Genomic DNA, 22,903 nt, shown 5'->3' on the forward strand with positions numbered 1-22,903 from the left:
AGAATTCGGCAACATAAAAACGACGTCCGCAACTTCGCAAGAGAGCGCAGTCCTGTGTACGCGGACATTCCGAAGACTCGAACCACAGAATCAACTTTGACGAAACCTCGTACGTGCGTGCCATCTTCTGAACCAAAAAAAAATTCTCAAAAACAGCTATTCCCAGAATCCTGGCACATTCCTGGGACATCAAGCGCACAAAAGGAAACCTGGCCGCAGTATATGCGCAGGGAGCTTAATTCGCTCTGCAGCTCAAAGGAGACAAGTCGCCATTGACAGCCATTGCCCGCGTCAATCCGACAACGTACCATTGTTCTACACACAGTAATGTGAATCGCAGCCATAACCCCCACCCTGCCCGCTTCTTTCGCATCACCGCTTTTCTTTTTTCGGCCTCCTGCTGCTCCCATCCATGCATACTTAAAGACGCTAACTACAGCCCCCATTCACCCCTGAAGAAGGAGCCCAGCTGGCTCCGCAACGTTGGGTTTTAAAAATTAGTTTTTGGTTGAAAATGTGCCTGAGTTTATTACAAAGCACTAGCGTGGCCGAATAACGAATAAGGAGAAGCCCACTATTCCAGAGAACACGCGATGCAAAACACGCCTTGTTCCAGCGATGAGAAGAAAGCACGGGAGAGACACAACACGGACACACTGACGAGTGCTGGCTTTCAATTGAGCATTTATTTCCAAGTAGCGAAGCAGGAGGAACGGGGAAGGCTAGAAAAAAAATATTGTACAAACAAGACGAACTTACCACAATTTGAAAGCGGATAAAAAATTCGAGGAGCACTGAAGTACGGGATATCTCCCTGCTGCATTCCTTCCTCTTCACGCCTCATTCTCTTGTTCATTTTCCACTTCTCGGTTCATTCTTTTTCCTCTTCTTCACACCCTTTCTGTCTTGTTATACCGCCACTTTCTCGCTGTTCCTATGTGATTTCGCAACCCCTCCCCCGCTTCATTCCACCCATCTTCTTCCCCTTCGCCCCTCTGCTACCCCTCACTTTTGTTTGTCAACTTTTGCATTCGTTGGCCGCCGAGCTTACTATGCACTGCACTTCCTTTGTCCCATACGCTTTTTCACTCTCTGTGCCTTTGGGCAGCAATGTTTCCTCAGGGTGTCTCGTTGAGCGTGCGTGTTCGCAGGTGGCTTTTAATTGAGCAGGGCCACATGTCTGAGGGGCGCTCTCCGAGTTTTCTTGTCTTTTTGCACATTTTTGCGTCCCCCAAGGAATATTCTTATCTGCTGTTCTTACCCCAACTACTCCAAGCAGCCGAAATCGCCACTTTTTTCCAACGGCAACGCTCAAACCTGCTCAATACAGCGACGCGGCGAAACAGACGGCTCGCTTTTCTCCTCCAGTATTCGACGGCAGCGCCCCGAGCGGCCGACCGCTTTTTTTTGCTTCAGCTCCTTCCGCCGAAACCATAGAGCTACTACTACGGACACTAGAGCGAAAGCGGCGGCAGCACTCCCATGCATTTTTTTTTCCTCCATGCTCCCATGTAACCCCTCTCCACTTTTTTTATAACCGTGGATATGGTGGCTAGATTGGAAAGGTGTGAAAACCGGCAGGGAAACATGGCCCCACAGCGCGCCGATGCCGTGTGGCGGCGCTGACGGCAGAGGCGCGGTTAGGCGCGCAGCCAAAATGAGCGCATCGCCTAGGCTAAATTTGACCACTGAAGCGAAAATAAGCCCGTTTTGCTTATCGCGCGTTTTCTGCTAGTGTCAAAGAATGAATATTTATCATAAAATAGTGTTTCATAAACTCGCATCATTATTCCCTTGAAATATGCTGCTTCACAAGCCGAGTTTGCATTGCATAGCTGAACTGATGCGCGTTTTGTGCATGCACATTTCGAGACGCTGCCCAAGATGTGAGGGACGCTGTTAATGCCGCAGCGGAAGGTTGTGGAATAATTTAAACGACCTGGGTTTCAACGTGCACTGACTCTCTGCGTTGCGCCGCCACCGAAACGCAGCCACTACACGTACGTACGGCGAGAAGAGCAGGTTGTAATGCGTGCCGTAGGACCTCAAAACTGCAGTCGCATGGCTGAAGGCGAAAATTAAAACTCGTTTTTAGGGAAAGGAAATATCGCAGTATCTGTCTCACATATATCGGTGGACACCTGAACCGCGCCGTAAAGGAAGGAATTATGAAGGAGGGACTAAGAGAAGAAAGAGTGGCCGTAGTGGAGGGCCCCGGAATAATTTCGACCACCTGGGTATCTTTAACGTGCACTGACATCGCGCAGCACATGGGCGCCTTAGCGTTTCGCCTCCATCGAAACGCGGCCGCCGCGGTCGGGTTCGAACCCGCGGGTACTCCGGATCAGTAGCCAAGCGCCATAACCATTAGTAGCCACCGTGACGGGTAGAATGAAGGCGCCCCAAAGCACAAACCAGGCGCCCCAACGCACAAATCGGTTTTTGTTGCCGCTTGCGAACCTGTAGCATGTATGCCATATCTTGACGCTCATGTAAGCAATGAAGCAGCACATCTGGCCATGAAATCGTTTATTTACAAGTGAAGGAAAAAAATTTTCAGAATTTTATCTACAACACACAAAGCTTCAGTGGTTTCTGTTTCTTATCACCATCCTCCTGATTTATACCCTTAAGGGAAAAAAAATCCTTGTGAGGCAATAAAAACGTGCAACTGATGCTGTCAGCGCAACAGAATGCTAAAAACGACTAATTTTTGGCACGTATCACTAATTGACTGCAGAATACCTCTTCCGCAGCTTCGACATGCAAGCGCGTTCGGCTGAACGCATGTGCAAGTTCGTTTTCAAGGATGGTGACAAGACTGTAAAATGATACTGACGGCCTTGACACTTGGGATCGCTCGAGACCACTTGGAAAACATTCCCTGGCAGACAGGGGCACGGAACAGAAAGTTTTTTTTTGTTTTTCTGTATCCCGTGTCACACCCAGGCGCAAAGCACCAACGCTCCGTCTTCTTTTTTGTTGTTGAAGGCATCTCGCCCTCAGATGAGAAAACGCTGCAACAGACACTCCAATACAGGTGACGAAACGAATTGAACTAACTGCTACGGGGTGCGCAAGGCCGACGCGGCTGAGTTTACCGCGCCGCTACTAGCAGCGCCACATTCCTCCTGGCGGCATCGGTGCGCAGAGGGGTCACGCTCGGCCGACAGAAAGCGCCGCGCTCTTCACACTTTTCCAATCTAGCCACCTTACCGTGGACGACAGCCATCTTGTTACTCCTCTCATGGTCCCCTGCATGGTCCAGGCGACCTAGACCAGGTTTAACGGCAGTTTGCAGCGTACTAATCTGGCAACCTCACAACTTCCCCCTGTATGGCCGCACGCTTCGTAGTGCGCGTCAAAAAGTTGTACGAGGAATGGTGCTGCGGCTTGCTTACGTACTGTGTTGAATTCCTTTCTAGTTCATGCGCAAAATGTTCGCGATGGTGCGCGCACGAAGATACTTCCAGGTGGTGGCGAATCTTGTGCCGCTCATTACGTATGATTTGTGTTTGTGTGAGCCGAGATCAACGAGGATGGTTGGCGAGGTTCAGCAAGGTTTGTTTTGATGTACGGGGTATTATAAAACATGCATGCCCCATGCCTTTTGGCGTAACCTGGAGTCTCTTTAGTAAAGTGTGCACCATCGCCACCTCCTGTCTTCTCCGGCGGTCAGATCTCGTTGGTGTTCCATACAGGAGACGAGGCAGAAGGGAGACGACACTCGCGCGGAGTGCAGCGCATGCCTTCTGTACCGCTGCCTGTTAAGATGCGAATTCTGTTTGAATACAACGGAAGATCTGTAACAGACTCCGTTCCGAAAGGTTTCATCTGCTTGCAACGAAGCACCAAAGCGTCAAGTGGGATAAGTCGCACTCGGAGAGCACTAACAGAGTATTGTGCAAGGTGATGATAGTAAAGAGAAACGTTGGAATGCGGTTTGCTTGCGTACAGCTTTGGAAATATTAAAAATTCAGGCCATATTCTGTAAAACAAAAAATTGACAATCAGTGTATCTGCACAATTACAAGCATGTGAGATTATTAAGCAACCTGCCACTGCAAAGTTACAGCTGGTTTCATCGTTGACAGTCATTTAACTTCAGCAGTTATGTTTGTGAATGCCTGCTTTTTATTTCTGCCATAAATTCACTGATGTTACTGTTGTACACACTAGACAAAAGTATCATAGCTTGTAAATAATGTCTCAATCATACACAATATAGCATTCAATACTTTGCACATCTTTTCACACACTAAAAGAATGCACATGAAAAAAAAATAGAAACAGTACCAAGACCTCTGCTCTCATTTGTTGAACACCTAATAGGGCAGCCTTGATGCAGTACTGAGGGAAAATTGGAAAAAAAAACACATGTTCAACATAGTATCAATACAGTGATTTTGCATTAACAATGTTCGAATAAATGTTCGATGTCACTCTTCATCATACTTGTTATCTATAGCAGGACTGTGCATTTGGTGCAGATCCCTTCAGAAATAGCATCCCTCATAGCCTGTGCCACTCTGGGATGTTAAACCCCACAAAACCAAAAAAATAGAACCTTCATAAATGCGCATGAGCATCTGTGTAAAAGCTGAAATGTGCAACTGCTTTGCATTTAGATTTCTTTAACGTGAATAAATGTTTGAGTACCTGCTGAGCACTTCAGTGATCTTAGCTTCAGAAACATTTTCTGCACTGAACATTGCACTGGTGAAGAGTTGTTGCATTACACATATAAGGTGTGTTTTAAGGAACTTCAACAAAAGGATTCTTATTTCTTCTACTACAATCAACAGACATATTTACCTTGCGTGTCATGCATCATTGCCATTTATCTGACATAAGGCGCGACAAGAGATCTTTGCAAGGTAATGGAACGCAGTCCTGAATTTTACACTGCGATACTACTCTATATACATGTACATTGGCCAGGTTCATTCCTACAATGCACTGGTGAAGCTACCCCACTACTGTCGCTGTATCAACAGTTGTTGAACGCCAACTTGTGATAATGTAAAATCAGGAGTATTTAAGAGAATATGCAATGCGGCTAGTTGGAACAGCTGGTACTCTGTATTTTGTAATAAATTTTCGGCGTGTGTAAGACCCCCAGGTATCAAAATTATTGAAGAATCCTCTTCTGCAGCGCGCTGCATAACCCAAGTGCGACTTTGGCTTGTAAAAATTTATTATTATTAGATTATTCGTGTTTCCTTCATTCCTTGCTTTGCACTAAATAGTTGTCAAGTTGCGGTGCAGACAAAGGGAGATAATCGAGGGGCTCATTATGACATATACACTGACAGTTCATTAACTTTGGATTCCTTCATGTATATGTCGCTAAGTTGATTAGTGCAATTGGAAATGGTTGTTATTGATGCTGAAACAAGATTTGCTTTGTAAGCAGTGCTCTAACATATGCCCCTCTTGCCTTCTCTGTTATCCTTCTAGCCTCCTCTCTTAGTCTGAGTGTCACATATTTCTTCAAAACGAACTTGATCACTCCAATTACATGTGCTGGGCTCTGTTTGTAATGTTCTACTTCATTCAAGCCCTGCTCATGTCGTTGGCAGAACTGCTGGAAGGACTGTGGCCAAGCGGTCAACGTTTTTGTGCCCTTGCTCATCACTGCAGCGGAAAATCTTTTTAAAAAAACGCGACAGTGCCGTTATGAATTTTTCAGAGAAGAACAGTACTCACACATAAAGCACGATGGCGGCATTCTGCGGAAACTCTGTGCACGAGCGAGACAAAGCGGTAGATCGCGAGGCGCGGAGCCACAGCGCGCTGCGTGCTTACGGCATCTACTGAGCAACTGACAGGCGAGCGTGTATAAGCGGACGGTTCTGTTCTCTTTATTATCTTATTTGTTATCTGTGTTCTTATGCTTTTGATCGAAGGCGGACTTACTCGCCCTGCCGACTTCTATGGTAGTTTCGGGTGTCGCTCTGAACGCTGCCGACGGGTCCAGATTCTTGTGTGCGATCGATCGACCGCCGTGCGCGCAAGAGATACGATCGGCCAACGTGCGCACGGGAAACGACTTGCGTGTGCAGCGCTTTCCTGGCACAGAATCAGACATCCAAAACCAACACCAGCAGTGAAAGCAACGTTCGTGCGAAAGACTGCGAACCGAGCGGCGGGAGTGAATGAGTCCAAAGTGCGAAGAGTGGCTAGAACGCACGGTCGAAAAAGAGGGAGACCGCTCTCAGTGGATTATGCAAGGGAGTGCCTTGAGCAGACACATGGGGTGGAGAGGTGTGTAATGCAGCGCGTATTGGGCGTATGAAACTGCCGTATCTTAATTCTGTCCTGCAGTCTACGCCGGAAGTAGTAATAAACTAGCATACGTAGGTAACCTACAGCTGCCACAGCAGACGAAACGAAAACGAAACTTTCCCAAGTTTTCTTGTACACGTTTGCATATTTCAAATTTTGAAACAACAAAAAGAGTTTGGTGTAATGCTCAAACATCTTCTTGGATGTTTAAAGTTTTAGAAGTTTATATTTAATGTAGCTATATTGATAATATTCGCTTAATTTTCAGTAGCGCAAACAACTAATAAGTACAGGCAACTATGGGAGTAGCAAGATGGCGCTGCTCGAGTGTATGACAACCTCCTCTCCGCGCTTTACCCCCCGGCCGAAACCCGCTTCGCTCTTGCCACTACAACCTTCTAGAACACTGTAACATGGAGGAAGGAAAACATGGAGTTTTCCTTCCTCCGTGCTCCTGAAGAACATGCCTGAAGCGTCAGCTCGATTTCAATGGAAGCCGAGATCGCCACGACAGTGCGCAGACTGGCCGCGAGGCGGCGCTAAAAGATGACCCTCAATTTCGGTTTCAATGGCTGAGAGACTCTGATGCGTGGCTCCCGATCATGCTGTTTTATTCTTTTTCGGGCTTAGAGCCAAAACATTTAGTTTGTTTACGACAAGAACATGTTTCTGGATGTCTCAGAGAGCAGCTAAAGCTTAAAAAGTCTAAGCTGACTTCCTGAAAGAGGATCATCAGTTTCGATTTCGAAATCTAAACGCGCGCTGTGCACCCCCTTTTATCATGCCGTTAGGACCTTTTGTCTCCTGCATAACCAGTAACTTTTGGACGGTTTGCAACAAAAGGAACATGTTAGAAAAATCCATATTGCAACAAGTGCTTGAAGTGGCTAGAAATGCCGTAAAATAAGTATTTACACTGCATGATGCATGGTTGTATATTGTACTGCTGCCAATGGCAAAAAATCAATAACTACTTCAGACAAACAAAAAGGGAAAATAATCCATGAGATAGAATAAGGACAGGAGGAAGTCCGGAATTACCTGAGCTCTAAACTGTTGCCAGGTGACCCGCGGCAAAGGAGAACTGCATATGGCGCTCAATGGATGGAAGCCGAAGACGTCGCGGTAACTTGCCTGGAGAGTCGCTGGCCAACAGGGGGCACATCTCTCATATCTAATGTTCTTACAACTTTGCGAAGCGCGCGTCTGTTGCAATATTGCTGCGAAGCATTGCGAGAGATGTTTCGATCGGGTGAAGCAGATCTTGGAGGGCACAGCCTGCGCTGTTTCTGGTCATTTTTCCGACGAGCTTTCGCCGAACGGTACCTCCTTGAATAACGTACGTTGAGAAATTTCAAATAAACCCATATGCCCCTCTTGTCTATTATTTCCGCAAGAAACACAGCTCACTAGGTTCCTGCGTGATGCACACGCGCACAGTGACTTTGGGAGTAACGCAGCCGGCCTGACTGACCGGATTTCTCCAAATCACAAGCACGCGTGCGTTGATGAAATGACAACTGGAACAAGGGGAGTATCAGACATGGCGAGCGACTTGTGAATATTTAAAAAAAAAACTGCGCTTGAAGGCACAGATACGTGCGCACTTATAAGGAAAAATGGCATGCGTCAGTGCGATGAAGGCGGCGGAAATCGTTTCTTACTGCAGTTTCAATTTTCGGGAAAGAGGTTTCTTGTTGCACATCTTTGCAACTGCGTTTTTGTCTGTTATGTGAAGTGCATGGGTTTTTAGCAATGGTTTGATGAACTTCTTGCATATAATATGCAGTAGTGCTTCCCTGTGGCCACTTTCCTTGTTCTCACAGGTCAGGACAGGCAAACCCGTGATTTTATTCATACTATAGAACAAGCATGTGTCCAGTGGCCTTTTAAGATGCATTCGGTCTTTGAGCATGATATCGACGAACTTCTTGAGGCCCTGTAACACTCTTAGGAGCGCTGACGTCGGGGAAAAGAGTCCACCCCTGTCTTGGGGGGCAGTCAAACGGTCTACAGCAGCATTTCCTTTGGGTTTTTGCACCAAAACCACACAGCTGTCACATTCGACCTGCTCGGATACCACACGAGATATGTAGCCCCCAATAATAGCTGCCATTTCCGGAGTCGGCAGGAACGGCTCCGACGACATACACATGTCTTGGAGTGCGTTTGTAGCCAGTTCTATAGTTTCGTTTCAGCAGCAGTGGCAGCCCCAGCTTCAGTTAAATTGTCAATGGCACGGGATGAGACAAAGGAAGTGGAGCTTCTGACGTTGCTGTTCTCTGAGGCTGCAACAATGCCTCTACGCAGCATTTTCTCCAACCCGCTCAAAACACTTCTCACATCTAGCATGTCATTACATCCTGCTGAACGCCGCAGAGAGCCAAAGAGAGACTTAATGGTTTCACTTGCAAATTTGCGCGTCAAGACGAACTTGAAGTTGCACTCATTTAGCAAGAATCGGATGCAGTGCACATTTGACAGTGTCGTGAACATGAAGGAGTGGTAGGTCTTTTTAGTTTAAAAAGTTCTCTTGGGTGCTCGCATTTTTCAGGCCCTCCATGTACTCAACGAATTCGTGCTCCAGCCAGTGCAGCCTTCGATCATCAATGTCCGAAAATTTTTTTGTATCCGGGTAGTTCTGATGAATGTGCTGGCCACGGTTACTGACGTGCATGGTTACAAACCACTTGTTCATCTTGCACATGAACTCGACTGTCGGGCCTACGTTTAAGAACTTAGCATCGCATGTGTGCCCAGCCTGTTCTTTCATAAAGCTCAAGGCAGCGGTCACAGTAGGTGAAAAGAGCTCAATCGCTGGTTTTACTGCCATTTTCTCTATGGTGGATGGGTAGACGTGTTTTCTAGTGAGAAATCGCACTGGCTTCACGGTGGACCCCTTTTGCATGTTGTACAATACTCTGACATAGAGTGAAGAGATTTCTTTCTTTGCTCCCATTTCCTTCGACAGGAACTGCGAACGTACGTTTTTGATTATGTGACTTTGGTCGAAAGCCAACATGAGGTGCCTAGACGGGTCAGCAGGACGTGGCACTCGTATTTGTGGCTGCCCTTGTGTTAGGAACTCCATTGCAGTCATGTTGACCTTGTGGTTGTCTGTGACGAGTCTGACAGTTTTATATCCAATTTCTTCCGTCTTCTTTAGCATATGCCTGATAGCTTCTGCCAGCAGTTCGCCTGTGCATCCCTTGGTAAAGAAATACCCCACTGGAATTTTGAACCTGGCGTGCAGCCCCCCGGGTTCGAACCCGACCGCGGCGGCTGTGTTTTTATGGAGGAAAAACGCTAAGGCGCCCGTGTGCTGTGCGATGTCAGTGCACGTTAAAGATCCCCAGGTGGTCGAAATTATTCCGTAGCCCTCCACTACGGCACCTCTCTCTTCCTTTCTTCTTTCACTCCCTCCTTTACCCTTCCCTTACGGCGCGGTTCAGGTGTCCAACGATATATGAGACAGATACTGCGCCATTTCCTTTCCCCCCAAAACCAATTATTATTATGCAGCCCGCAGAGCACGAAACACAACAAAGAATTGGCGAGTTTACCCCCTTCCTGCACTGGCAGGAGATGGTCAAGATCTGGGCTGATATCAATGTCTCCCAGAAAAGCGTCCCTCTGCCTGTGATATTCCAGCTTCTGTTTGATGTGCATCTCGTCTATGACTAGGCTACACACCCTTGATTGTGAGGTTACTAAGCAATCTAGCTCAGTGCTCAACCTTCTCTTGACCAGGCTACTGAACCCAACTTCTCCTGAGCAGGTACCCATGCGTGTGGTTAAGTGTGGTTCTACTAGGCAGGACAAGGAGTTGTTCTGCTCAGAGATGCATAGCACCTGGGATAAATGTTGCGCAGATTGATGCAGTGTCGGACGGTGGTCTCACTCCACAATGTTTTTTTTTTTTGCCGTATAGTTAACAACCTCATCTAGTAATAGTCTGGCTTTCTTGTCGTGTTCGGAGTCTGCCACAATCCGAAAGTACGTTTTTACGTGGCATTTTTCCTTGAGGCGTTCCAGTTCTTTTTGTACGCATAAACAGTGCATTTGAGCCTTTCATTTCGTGACTTCCAAGCACGTTCGTTATCACGCCACTTTTTTCGGTCAAGGAAAGCCCCTGTTGATTTTTGTTTGTCTGTTTGGGTGCCGGACGAGAGTAAGACGGACGCGTTCTGACGGCGGGAACAGGACTTACTGTGCAAGCTGCATCACTTGATTCGCTAGCCGCCAGGTAAAGCTCTACGCCCTCTACGGCGGTCACGCCCGATGGTCCAGGTTCAGGACTATGGACGGTGCCCACAGGCGAGTCTCCGCGTTTTCGCGTTTTTATACTGCTGTCGTCGCGAGATTTCGCTGGTGCCGGCCTTAGGTACGACGGGTACTGATTGAAGATACTTGGCACGACACCCTTTTTCAACATCGTCAACTTGGTGCCTTCCCGAAAGTCACTTGGCTGGAAATGCAAGCTACAAACTACAGAATAATTTGATGTTGTGTTTGGCTGCCAGTTTTTCCTTCTATTTACCTTGAGCCATCTTTCCCGGAGTTCAAAGTCGGCAGGAATTTCATGGAACGAAACGCCGGGCTTCTTGTTTCGCTGTCTGGACGTGTAAAACGGAACGCAACAGCAACGCATTTTCGCTCACTACTCGCTCCAGCAACTGCAGTCATCAACGCGTCACTTGTCAAACGATAACACTAATACACCACACAAATAATATAAGAGACAGCGCACCAGAAGGCATACTTTTTGCTGCAACGGCCGTCACAAGAAAATTCTGTGCTGCCTTCATCATCGGGCCGCGTTTCAGGAAAGCGGGGGAACAGGGGTCGCACTGCATCCTGTAGAGTGATTTGGAAGCGTGCACGCGCACGTGCGCACACGGCGCTCGTTTTGCCCGAGCTTGGGGCGGCTCAACCAAACTCAATTAACCCAGCGTACGGCGGTCAAGAGCGACAGAATGTCCTGCGGATGGCGGTGCGGCCGCCGCCGACCACGATGACGCAAAACTTAGGGGCTGAGGAACACAGAGCACATGCTCTAAAAAAGTTCCTAATCAAAGGCCCGAGAACATATGCATAACGCGACCAGCTCGTATACACCTGCCAAGCCGCCCGGCTCGCACACACCTGCCAAGCCGCTCAGCTGTGCTCGCCCGCGCTCGCCGCTATTAACTTTGTGAACTCCCGTTGCGCATATGGCTCTCACAGCTATATTGACAAAACTCAAAGGTGCATTTCAAGCTGTCTTTTCTTTCTTAATTGTTGGGCACTGCGGCCTAAGCAAAATCTAGTTTGCTAGGTTTAGGAAGTAGGCTATAATACTTGTCTCGCGCGGCATCACACGTAGAGGCCAAGTATTGCCATGATCAATGTCAACGAGCCATCAAAATTGGTGCGAGAATATTGACCAAGGTATGCAGGGATGTATACAATTTCGGCGGCCAGTCGCATCAGGAAGGACAATGTTGAACAACATATGCCAGGATATACACTGATATGCCAGGATGCATTTCTTACAAGCGATTGTTACTGGTGGGACAATATTGTCCAACGCATTCCAAGATGTGTGCTACACTGGCTATCCGTCGCAGTCGGTGGGGCAATATTTGGCAGCCAATCCCAGTTTCTGTACATTGTTGGGAAGTCATCCCCACTTCAAGGGCAATATTGACCAACCTATACCAAGATATGCCTGATGTTCAGTGGCCATAAAAGTTGGCATGACAATATTGACAACGAATGCCTGATGTATGCCACTCTGGCTAGCCATCGTAACTGCCCGGGCAATATTCGCCATAGAATGTCAAGTTGTACGCGATGTTGGCGGGCCATTACTTCTAGCTGGCCATCGTAGGTCGTTGTTCACCAGGGTATGCCATTATTGGGGGAAAAGAGTCTAGCCGGGCCATTAATGGGCGTGTTCTGAAATCGAATCGCCATTATTGGTCACGCATTGGCAAGACCGTGCCACCGTAGCAGAAAAATCTGCTCTCTCATTGCCTTTTATTCCCACATGACTCGGGACCCAGAAGTTTTATATTTTGTCCTTGAGCTGTGGCAGTTACTATGTTGTGTATTATGTACCCAAGCAGAGGGGTGCTTGCATTTTTAGAATGGAGAGCTGTAAGTACACTTAAGAAGTCTGAATAAATATTAGCTTAGTATTTTTTCTATGGCCACACATACTGCGTAGCACTCCGCGGTGAAGATGGAGGAACACTGTGATAGTCATACTATTTCCTCCGAATTCCCTCGCACCACTGCGCTTCCTACGTAACTATCTGTTTTTGATCCATCAGTATAAAATTCTTTAAAACTACTGTATTTTTCTTCAAGGGAAGGGAATTCTTGTAATATATGTTGCTCTGGAGTTTGTTTTTCACAGAAATGAGCAAGAGTGAGGTCACAGATTGCAGGAAAATTGTACTATGGAAGCAGTGGACCTTGTCTAGCTTCGAGCAATGCCAGGTAATGTATCCAGTACGCCGAGGTTTTGGCACCTCTTCAAAACGCAGAAGTGGCCTTATAGCTAAGGGTTTGTTGTTAAATAGTGTTCTAGATGGGCACTTTGTGAAGATTTGGTGACAGATATGTTTAGGTAGTGAACGGATTTTTTTAATGTACGAGCATGTGAGCATGGTTCTTCTGTCTGTAAGTGATGGTTCGTTGGTTTCCACATAAAGACTGTTTATGGGTGGCGTCCTGTATGCACCGGTGGAAAGACGTAAACCTAAATTATGTAATGAATCCAGCCGTTTAAGGTACGATTGCCTCGCTGATCCATAAACTATGCATCCATAATCTAATGTAGAGCGTACTACAGAGCGATGAATCTGTAAAAGACAAGTCCTATCGGAACCCCAGTGCTTTCGTGAGAGTACTTTTAGTATATTCAGAGATTTAGAAGCTTTATTTTTGAGGGTGTTTATGTGTGATAGGAATGTGAGCTTTCTGTCAAAAGTTATTCCTAGAAATTTGTGCTCTTCTTGAACTGGTAGTGAGACTTCATTTAAATACAGGGAGGGATCAGTGTGCAGCCCTCTTCTAAGCGAGAACAGAACAGCTACTGACTTTTGCGTAGGAAACTTGAAACCATTTTTATCTGCCCATGTTGTCAGTTTATTTACTGTCAGTTGTATTTGCCTCTCACATTATGTAACGCTAGAGGATATGCAAGCATTCTGGAGGTCGTTGACATAGACTCAATACATGATACACTTTGTAATTAATTTTGCTAGCGAATTCATTTTCACTATAAAAAGCATGGTGTTTAAAATGTACCCCTGAGGCAGGCCGTTCTCTTGAAGGAAGCTCTTAGAAGAGGTGGCACCCAGGCTCACTTGAAATGAACGGTTAATTGGCCAAAAGTCACTCAAGTATTTCAGCATTCTGCCGCGGATGCCGAGGTCTCCATGGTCCCGCAGTATGCCAAACCTCCATGTGGTGTCATAGGCTTTCTCTAAATCGAAAAAGACCGCAAGGCAGGGTTGCTTGTGTATAAATGCTTCTCAGACTGTGTTTTCTAGGCGGACTAGATGGTCGGTTGTAGAGCACGCCTTTTTAAACCCACACTGATGGATCTCGCGAGCTGCTACTCCAGGTTGCACAATGATGCCTATGCCTCCCGAGAGTCTTCTCGCCCCCTCTCGGTCACGGCGGAAGACAGTATACTTCTTTAGCACCTTTGTGTGCTGAGGACCTAGATTGGTTTCCTGCACACATAAATCAATAGGGGAAATTGTGTTTAAAATGTCTTTTATGTCGTTATAGTTGTTTACGAGACCTCTGCAGTTGCAGTGTATTATGAAAGCCATCTTAATGTTGTGCGCATGTGTGCAGATAAAATTAGATTAACTTTGATTTGGCCCCTTGACTAGGAGCCTCACATTTTTTTATCGATCCAAGGATCTCCGCCGTCCGTCCGACGTGGATGGCACGGGGCTGCCCTGGGTCGTGCCCATCGCCTCAGCAAAGGCGCTGGACGACCGTGCAGGACGCGCGCTGACTTTTGAGTTATACCTCGACCTGTGGGAAGAGGTCTTGAGGCCCGCTGACCCGGGGGTCTGTGCAGCCTGCTTTGAGGTTGGCGGAGTAGTATTAGCTACCCCACCAGGGGGCGCGGATGGCCCTGCCATAATCTCACTGCGGGCGGCCTGTATAGGTGCCGAAGCCTGGTGTGATGCGCCGCGCCCACGCACCACATCGGCGAAGTTTGTTTTTGCAGTGAAGGAGAATCTGTTTGTTTTTGCGTATTGCCTTCTTGCTTCATTGAAAGAAATGTTTTCAGTGGTTTTCAGAGTAGTTATTTCTTTTTCTTTCTTCCAGGACGGACGAGCCCTGAAGTATGCAGCATGGTCTCCTTCACAATTTGTGCACCGCGGGGCGGCAACACACTTATCTGACTGGTGGTCCTTCGAGGAGCATTTCGCGCAAGTTTTGCGGCCGCGACAACTCTGTGCGCCGTAGCCAAATCTCTGGCAATTGAAACATTTTATTTATTTATTGATACTGCAATCCCGGAGTTGGGATTTTAGCAGGGTGGGGATACAAACTAAGCAGTTTAACAAAACAGGCTAAAGTAAACAAAGACAACAATGCAAGTTGAAGCTCTTCTGCACCATTGGGAATACAACAAATAAAGATATACAACAGAACATTGAAATAGCCAATGCAATAAAAACTAGGTGATATGTAGCGAGAACATTGTCAGCGACGGCTGCAGCACTTCATTGTTAGTCAGGTTATTCCAAACAGAAATAGTTCGTGGAAGGAATGAGTATTTAAAGCAGTTATTGCGAACGCGAAAAGGAGTTAAAGTTAGCTGGTGTCGTTGTCGCGTCGCATATTCGGACTAAAAAACAAACAAATCGGTAAGCTCCGTTCTGCAGTGTCTTTTGGTTAATTTATACATACATTTAAGTCGTGCGCAACGATTTCGCTCAGTTATTGTCGGAAGGCCAGCTTGGATTAAAAGATGTGTTACTGATGTACGTCGGTAATTATTATATATGTAGCGTGCCGCCCTCTTTTGAACCTTCTCTATTTTATTCATATTAGTTTGGGTGAATGGGTCCCAAATGATAGCAGCATAATCTAAGGTAGGCAGAACCATACATTTGTAAGCAAGTAGGCGAACAGACGGGGTAGACAACCGCATTCCCGTCTCAAGAAAAACAATTTACGAAAAGCGTTACATGTTATGAAGTCAATATGTTTATTCCAGCTAAGAGTGTTAGTGACCCAGAGCCCTAGATATTTATATTCTGTTTTTTTCTGTCAGTGTCATGCTGTTAATACAATAATCGAAAGGTAAGAATTTTTTTTTTTGTTTCTGATTCTCATTAGTACAGTTTTTTCAAAGTTAATGAACATTTCCCATATGCTTCACACCATGCGAAAACTGCTTGCAACGCCCTATTAAGTAATATTTGATCGGAGACATTTCTTACTTCTGTATAAATAACACAATCATCAGCGTAAAGTCTGATTTTCACAGGAATGTTAGCGACAGTATCATTAATATATATATTAAAAACAACAGACGCCCAAAAACAGAGCCCTGAGGGACGCCAGAGTGAACTGTAAGCCTGTCAGAAGAATGATCCTTAAAAACAACGAATTGTTCTCTGTTTTAAAGGTAGGCTGAAATCTATTTTACTAATTGTTTGTTATGAAGTACTGTGTCCAATTTATAAATTAACTTTTCGTGAGTAATCTTATGAAAGGATTTCGAGAAGTCCATAAATACGGTATCAATCTGCTTTCCATTGTTAATTGACGAGGCAGAATCATGTATAGTTTCGGCTAGATGTGTACAAGTTGAGTAACCCCTTCTGAATCCATGCTGATAGTAAAAAAATGTTAGCTTCGAGAAAGTTTGATATGTGATTGTGAATTATGTGTTCAAGTAGTTTACAAGCAGTCGATGTGAGTGAAATAAGGCAGTAGTTCTTGATCAATCGCTTGTCTCCACTTTTATAAACCGGTTTCACTAGCAGTTCCCCAGTTTCTCGGAATTTGACCTTCATTTAAAGACCTTGTAAATAAAACCAACAAATATTTAGATGTCCATTCTGCATATCTTTCCAAAATGGCATTAGGTGTTTTGTCTGGTCCAGGTGATTTCTATATATCAAGGTTAAGTCCCATGTTTAAAATGTCATGCTCACTAATTACAAAGTCATCCAGAGGCGGCAGTGAAGCTTCAAATTTTGGAAAGATATTATTGTCATCAGTAAGTACGGACTTAAAATGTTCATTGAATACATTAGATACTGTTTGTGCATCATGTGCACTGACCAGAACACCTTTGATTTCAAACTCAATATTGATCCTTGGATTGGGATTGGATTGGATTGGATTGGGTATATATGGCCTTACATTTATTTTCAGGTATGCGAATTCAATGCTTTCAGGTAGTGTGTTGGAGTTGAAAGTGATGACCAGGTGTTCCGTATCTATTTCCTTGTTATCCTTCCGGATCTTTATCCGCTGAACGTTTATGACATCTTGGCCGGCAAGCCCTCCAAGCATTTCTCTTTCAGGGAGGTGAACAAAATCAATTTCTGATATGACGCCTCGGACTGTGTTCAAAGATCGGTGCGACGTGATGGAGACAGGAATCTCCCCCATCGATACAATGTTTGCAAGTTTCGAGTGCTGGACGGTGTCGCGTAGTTCGAACAGTAAGTCACCACCAGCCATTTTTGATACCTTGTACCCAAGGGCCAAGGTATCTGTCAGGCACTTTGCTACCAGGAACGGGGAAATCAGTCTTGGTTGTTTTTCTTCAGCTTTGTTATGAATAACATGAAATTTTGGGAATGACACTTTTCTAGTTTGAAAAAAATCTTCATCGTTCCGCTCTCTTTTTAGAGAGCGATAAGATTTGGAATGGAGGGGAGCCATAAAAAAATTTAGTCGTTCAGTCATGGTGCCAGCTACCCACCACGGAGCCCAACAAGGGGATGGGACATGAACTTGCAAGCTAGTCCTGCCCACGCCAGCTGTACACCTCAACTATAACCAAATATCACGAAACCCAGCTGTTGTATATGTGGTTTCGGTTCCGGTTTTTGGATCACCTGCCGCCAGAGGCACGAGTGTCGCTATGTGTATATATATGACTGTATGTGGCAATAAAGAGGGATGGTTTTGGTTGCTAGCAGTTCGTGTACTTGGGCGGCACCCGCCGCTACAAGATTGGCGACGAGGATGGGATCATTTCGGGGGGCGTGACTTTCGCCGCTTGCTTTCCGGTGCTATGAGCATTTTTGGACTCGCGCCGCCGCCCCCGTTCCTGCCTGTGCCTGGTCGACCTGCTGTCGCGTGGCCGCAATGGTTCCGCATCTTCGAGAACTACCTGCTTGCTTCGGAGGCCTCTGACTGCACGCCGGATCGTCGCAAAGCACTACTTCTTCACAGCCTCGGCGTAGAAGGTCAGCGCATATTTTACACATTACCACTTCCATCGTTGGACAACGTCAAGCTCGGTGAGCAAACTGCTACTGAGAAAACGTCAGAAGATAGCAAGGGCACAGGCGACACAAGGCCTGAAGTATCGTCGTACGATATCGCAGTCGCCGCTCTGCACGCTCATTTTTCGGCAACAAGCAATGTTGTTGCCGAACGGCATCGTTTCAGTAGGCGAGTTCAGCAAGCTGGTGAATCAGTGAATGAGTACATCACTGCATTGCGGGAGCTTTCTGCTACATGCTCTTTTCCTGTCAAAGAAGATTCGCTGCGTGACCAGTTCGTTGCTGGTATTTCGTCTCGGAGCTTGAGCGAGCGTCTTCTGCTTGAAGGATCGTCTCTCTCGTTCGCTAGAGCAGTACTACTGGCAAGGCAGTTTGAGCAGGCGTACAATGATCTGCAAGAATTTCCTTCTGTAGTTGTTGGACGCATAAATACTCGTGGAAATACGCCTACGCGTACACCAGAATCCGACGAGAGCTCGAAGCGGTCGCACAACCGCCAGTCTCATTGTTACCGCTGCGGTTCATCCCAGCACAATGCAGCATCAGTTCGCTGTCCAGCCAAAAGCAAGCGTTGTCACCATTGCGGTGTCATGGGTCACTTCCGCTCTGTTTGCCAGAAACGAGGCTCCGCTCCGGTGCGTGAGGTATACAGCCAAGACTCTCCTAGCGAGGAAGTTTTGAGCATTCTGGCTGTAACGACGGCCGCTCGCTCCGCTGTTCACGTAGCAGTTTCGATTGACCGTGCGGACATAACTTTCCTTGTAGATTCTGGGTCGTCAGTTTCCATTGTTGCACACGATCTTTTTAAGCAATATTTTGAAGGCCAAGTACTTTTGGCCCCGACTGTTCGGTTACTGGACTATTCAAAACAGCCAATTCCGGTTCGTGGCTGTTTCTTCGCTGACGTTACGTACAAAGCTAGCACAACAAGCCTTTTTTTCTACGTCGTAGAACAAGGCACCTCACTCTTGGGTATCGATGCCATCAAGGCCCTCGGTCTACAGATTGATGGGTCATCTCTCCAATGCTTGAAACAACGCTAACTTCTAATTCTCGAAGGGAACAGCGCCCTGACCCGACGAAAGCCGTGCAGGATATTAACCTCCCAAAGGAATTAGTTGGCGAGTTCGGATCTCTTTTCGATCCAGGCCTTGGCCTCGCGAAAGGTTTTGTGCATCACGTCAAAACGCGATCCACGGTGCAGCCAGTGCAATCCAAACTTCGGCGCCTTCCGCTCTCGCTACGACCATTCGTCTCGGAAGAGCTCCATCGGTTGGAAAATCTGGACGTGATAAAGAGGGTGGAGGCATCTGAATGGGTGTCACCCATTGTGGTCGTTAAGAAGAAAGAGGGAGGTATTCGCCTCTGTGTAGACCTTCGACAAGCAAACAAGCTGTCGTAATAGACAGTTTTCCCCTTCCTCATACAGAAGAGCTATTGCATAGTTTAGTGGGGGCTAAAAATTTTTCTAAGCTAGACCTCGCATCAGCTTACCACCAGGTCATGCTTCACCCTGCGAGTCGCGATTTGACCGCATTTATATCTCACGAAGACCTCTTTCGTTTTAAACGAGTGTGCTTCGGACTGGCTTCCGCCCCTTCTGCATTTCAGAGTATGATGTCCAAAGTCCTGCAAGGATGTAAGGGCGTGCTCTTCTATATAGATGACATTATAGACTTCGGGCGGGGCCGGCAGGAGCACATAGATAACCTTGCAGCAGTACTTCAACGCATTAAAGAGGCAGGACTCAAACTGAACAGCAAATGTATCTTCGATACGCAGGAACTTTCATTTTTGGGTCACAGGATCACAGCAAGTGGTATTGTTCCGCTGGAGGAAAAGGTTGCTTCCATCAAGGATACACCGGCACCCACCAATACAGCCAGCCTTCGATCGTTCCTGGGACTGGTCGAATACTACTCTAGGTTCGTTCCCAACTTTGCCGATATGGTTGAACCGATGCGCGTTCTGCTTCGAAAGGGGCAACCATTTGTTTGGTCTGGCGAGGTAGACTCCAGTTTTCGAAAGATCAAAGAGGCACTTGCGTCCAACGTAGTCCTGCGGATGTTCGATGCATCTCTTCCAGTTGTTGTTTCCACTGACGCTTCAGACTGTGGGCTTGGAGCGGTTCTCCAACAGGTGGAGGGAGAGAAACTACACACTGTCGCCTTTGCTTCTCGAGCGCTTTCATCTGCAGAGAGGAGATATTCAGTAGGAGAACGCGAAGCGCTTGCGTGTGTTTGGGCGTGCGAGAAGCGGCATGTGTACTTGTGGGGACGCCATTTCACGTTGCTTACTGACCATCAAGCCTTGTTCGCATTGCTGTCTACTCAAGGGCCAGGAAGGCGTCCTTTGCGGATAGCACGGTGGGCGGAGCGCCTACTGCAGTACAACTATACAGTAAAGTACCGGAAGGGTTCGCAAAATCGAGTAACAGATGCGCTCTCTCGCCTCCCTGCGTCACCTCCTCATGAAGAAGAGACTTTACCAGATCAAACTGTATCAGTTGCCCTTATATCTTCTTGCATTACCAGGGAAGAGTTTGAACAGGCCCAGTCGGAAGACAGCACACTGCAACGAACCAAGGCCTACATTGAATCGTCCTGGCCTGCGCAAAAATCTCTGCCGGGTGAGCTTCAACCTTTCCTCAGACTTCGCCTGCCGCCAGTGGTTTCTCAGAAGCATCGGGACCTCAGCGTAGGGTACAGCCATCAAGGAATAGACGACCTCCAGACCGCTATGGACCCTAAGTACAGAAAGACACGTTTTGCAGTGAACATGAACCTGTCACAATCTGCTCGAGTGTTGAGTTTGCTGACGTTGTGAAATATGGACATAAATGGAGTTGTATCTTGTTTTCCTCTTTTTGTTTTATATTTTTGTATTAAGTGCATAAGACAAGCACATTATTGTTACTGTAAATATGATTCTGTAAAAGAGCACTAACGTACTACCACTGCTAAATCACTAACCCATATAGCTGTCTTTTTTTATAAGGAAGGGAATATGTTGTATATGTGGTTTCGGTTCCGGTTTGGGGATCACCTGCCGCCAAAGGCACCAGTGTCGCTATGTATATATATATATATATATATATATATATATATATATATATATATATATATATATATATATATATATATATGACTGTATGTGGCAATAAAGAGGGATGGTTTTGGTTGCTAGCAGTTCGTGTACTTGGGCGGCACCCGCCGCTACAACACCAGCGTATTTCGCCACACAAGGTTAACCGTAGCCGTCCATGGAGAAAAATAAACGGGAAACGAGGAGGAGACAGAACAGTAGTAATAAAGAAGATAGGAAAGTAAAAGATGGAGAGAACAGGGAAAGGTGGTGGTAGTGGTTTTATTAAATATAATAGCAAAAAGGAAGGAAAAGATTTTTGCTAGCCCCGGAAAGGCGACTGCCGATTTTCCTCGCTCGGGTCAGGCCGGAGGTGCCGTCTACCGGAGGCTGGAGCCAAAGTGGTGTGTTGCCTCCGCCGAGGGGCCTTAAGGGACCAAACGCTCGGCATCGGCTCAACCACCAGGATCCCCTTTTCCCCGGACATGGCGATGCCGCGCGCGGCTAAGCGCGGGTGCTCGGGTCCGTAGTGATGCACTGTTCACCATCATCCCCCTGCGGGGATGTCGCCTGCAAACTGCAGACGCCCCCCTGCGGGAACCCTCCCACATCTCTCTAAGCATCCTAAGCGGGGAACAAAGAGCCCTTCCGTACACTAGTTCTGAGCGAGTAAAGCCTGTCGCTTCGTGCAAAGCTGTTCTCAGGGCGAACAGCGTTGCCAGCAGGCATCTTTCCCCGTCGTCTTCGTGCTCATAGCAGGAAGCACGTAGCGCTCTTTTGAACACTGAGTGGCACTTCTCGACGCTGTTCGATTGAGGGTGGTAAACAGAACTATGGATCAACTTCATCCCACACCTTTGTAAGAACGGGGTCGAGAGTGCGCTCGTGAAAACTGTCCCCTGATCAGCTTGAATTGCTGCAGGGAAGCCAATTCGGGCGAAAACTGACAGGAGACAGTCAACTATCCCTGACGAACTTAGCTCCTTTAGAGGCACCGCTCCCGGAAACTTGGTAGCAGGACATATCATAGTGAGTATTACGTTTAGCCTGACCAGACGTCGAAAGGGTTCCAAAATAAGTGGCACCAGCTTCAGCGGGGCCTTCCATCTTTCTCGTGGCTTCCCTGTGGGATGACATGCGTCGCGTGACTCCACATAGGCTTCAGCATCTAGGAAGCAGCCAGGCCAATAATATTCCCCAAGCAGCCTTTCCTTCGTTTTGTTGGCGCCTAATTGTGCCCTGACCAATTACTTCCGTGACAAAGGCCAAAAAGGTCAGAGCTGCACTTTGCAGGCACGACCAGCGCCTGGTCTACCGTCTTTCCCTTTTCATCCCTGTAATGGCGATACAGCAATCCGCCTTTGTGGTGCAATGTCACGTTACGCCTAGCGATAGCCTCCTTGGCTGTAAAGTGTAACTTTGGCAAGCTAGGGTCTCTTGTTCCTTTATTAAGGTTGCGCTAGCTTCGGTAACAGGTTCCTGGTGCTCCTCGTGTGCTCGAGTTGCATCTGCTTTGCTTGGTTCCGGAATCTCGGGAATTCCCTCCCTCTCGCCAATTGCTTCTGACTCGTGAGTGTATCTAAGCCTGGGAGCAAGCTTGCGTGATTTGGACCTGGTCAACGCTTTTACTGTTCCCTCAGCCAGCTTCTGACCTCGCTCGCACAGCAACTGATTTGACCTATTGGAGAGTAGATACGGGTACTGTAAAGAAACAGCCGATGAGACGGCGGCTTCTGTCACTAGCTCTCCGAACGGGCCAGAAATCACCACCCTTGTCATAGGTAGGCACAAACCCTGATCTTCCAGCACTTGTATTATCCATGCCACTTCTCCTGTATAGAATAGAATAGATTTTCTTTATTCAGACAACAACGTCTCGGGTGCAGGGGCAAAAGGCAAATAATCTGCCTGAAGGGACCCAAGCAACCGTCGCACAGCTCAGAATAGGCAGCAAAAGAAACAAGAACTTCATACACTTACTACATAGAGAACGCACTTTTAAACAAAGTAAACAATGGCAGGAAGTTGCATACATT

General features: G+C 46.9%; 1 protein-coding gene across 1 annotated transcript; it reads left to right on the plus strand.

The window, feature by feature from the left end:
* Positions 1–17,569: 17,569 nt before the first annotated feature.
* Positions 17,570–19,185, plus strand: LOC144129488 (uncharacterized). The gene is made up of 2 exons (XM_077663655.1): positions 17,570–18,193; positions 18,988–19,185. Exons 1-2 carry the CDS (start codon positions 17,570–17,572, stop codon positions 19,183–19,185), a joined length of 822 nt encoding a protein of 273 aa, XP_077519781.1.
* Positions 19,186–22,903: the final 3,718 nt, after the last annotated feature.

The sequence above is a fragment of the Amblyomma americanum genome, chromosome 4, assembly GCF_052857255.1.
Source record: "Amblyomma americanum isolate KBUSLIRL-KWMA chromosome 4, ASM5285725v1, whole genome shotgun sequence".
In the NCBI taxonomy this organism is placed as follows: Eukaryota; Metazoa; Arthropoda; class Arachnida; order Ixodida; family Ixodidae; genus Amblyomma; species Amblyomma americanum.

What these genes read in the sequence shown, in the direction of transcription:
- LOC144129488 (XM_077663655.1), top strand. Translation starts at nt 17,570, where the DNA reads ATGAGCATTTTTGGACTCGCGCCGCCGCCCCCGTTCCTGCCTGTGCCT. An exon ending in ATCTGCAAGAATTTCCTTCT is followed by an intron (nt 18,194 to 18,987) that starts GTAGTTGTTGGA and finishes TCCACGGTGCAG; the next exon opens with CCAGTGCAATCCAAACTTCG.